The 1477-nt window shown below is 37.5% G+C and overlaps 1 protein-coding gene across 1 annotated transcript; it reads left to right on the forward strand.

Moving 5' to 3' along the window:
* Positions 1 to 125: 125 nt before the first annotated feature.
* Positions 126 to 809, forward strand: LOC129571938 (putative uncharacterized protein DDB_G0268364; the record flags this gene model as incomplete). The annotated part of the gene is made up of 2 exons (XM_055451823.1): positions 126 to 402; positions 661 to 809. Coding segments are annotated over exons 1-2 (426 nt in total), but the record flags the coding sequence as incomplete, so codon positions are not given.
* Between the last annotated feature and the right edge of the window lie 668 nt (positions 810 to 1477).

Genomic DNA, 1477 nt, shown 5'->3' on the forward strand with positions numbered 1-1477 from the left:
ATGCATTGCAAATTGGTAACAATGGGCCAAGCGATAGCAACACTAACAACACCGCTGTCGTCGCTGCTGCCTCCACCCAACCCACCATAGCTGCTGCTTCAGATTTAGATTTAAATGATATTGATATGGATAACGATGGTGATGATGACGAAATAAGCAACCAAATACAAATACAGCAACCACAGCAACCACAGCAGCAGCAGCAGCAGCAGCAGCCGCAACTACAACCGGCACTAAGCATCGAAGAACTGGCCGCAAAAATTGCAGAAATTGAGACCAAATTCAAAAGAGAGAGAAGAGAAATCAAACGATGGGCCATAAATAGAATTTCATCGAGTATGAAAAGTAGCAAACAAAAGATTGCTCAGAAACGCATACTCAACACTCGCATTAGCAAACTATGTAGATTACCGATGAATGTGCTTCTTCAGCAAAGAAGGTATAGTGCTGCTACTACCACCCGCCGCCACCCAACAAAAAGAACAACTGGCGATGATATCAATATGATTGATAGCAGCAAAAGCAGCAACAGTACACAACCAATATTCTTCGACCGGTTAATTCAAAAAGTGAAAAACGATTTGAACCGATTCAACAAAAATAAACAACAAAGAAGAAAAATTGATAGGGATAAAGCCCGACAAGCTAAACTTATTAAAGCAACGTTAAAACGAATGGAAAAACTAAAAATCAACAACGATAAACCAGTAAAAAATAAGTCAACAACAAAGCAGCAAGCGATGTCATACACGCTGCCACCGCAGCAGCAACAGCAACAGCAACAGCAGCAAAGACAATGCTTCACATCCGTTGGTCTCGTTAATATATCAAACAATTGCTTCATAAATGCAACTATCCAATGTTTATATCATATTAAACCATTTGTCACTGCTGTCCAACTTCTCACAATTGCTCACGTTAATACTGTCAAAATGATTGATGCAAGAGATTATGAATGTGGTTCAACAAATTGTGTTTTGTGTCATCTTTCTTCTTATTTTGACCAAATTACACAAACACTGTTGCAAAATTTAAATCCAAACCGAGTTGCACTTTTACGCTTACATACAAATATAACGAAAATAATAAATGGCCAACAAATTGGACAACAAGGTGATCCGCATGAATTTATCATCGGTTTGTTTCGGATAATCAATGAAGAAATGAACAAAACAAACTCGAATGTAAACGGTTTTATGACTGCACAAAGAAATATCCAATCGGTCTTCAACAATGGACGAATTGTAGAGAAATACACATGCCTGGGTTGCCACCATGAACACATAAATCCAAATAGAGAAGACTTTAAAATACTTTCAATTGGAATCGATGATGGTGGCATCATCGATAGCGTTGCTGAAGGTATTGCTAAATATTTCGAAGATGAAATATCATCTGATTATGTTTGCAAAGGTTGCACGAATAAAGGAATATCAACAATAAACAAGAAGATTAAATCAACATCTGAAATGCTAAT

This window comes from Sitodiplosis mosellana, unplaced genomic scaffold, assembly GCF_009176505.1.
Source record: "Sitodiplosis mosellana isolate CC-2019 unplaced genomic scaffold, AAFC_SMos_1.0 Smas_scaffold_3781, whole genome shotgun sequence".
NCBI classification, from domain to species: domain Eukaryota; kingdom Metazoa; phylum Arthropoda; class Insecta; order Diptera; family Cecidomyiidae; genus Sitodiplosis; species Sitodiplosis mosellana.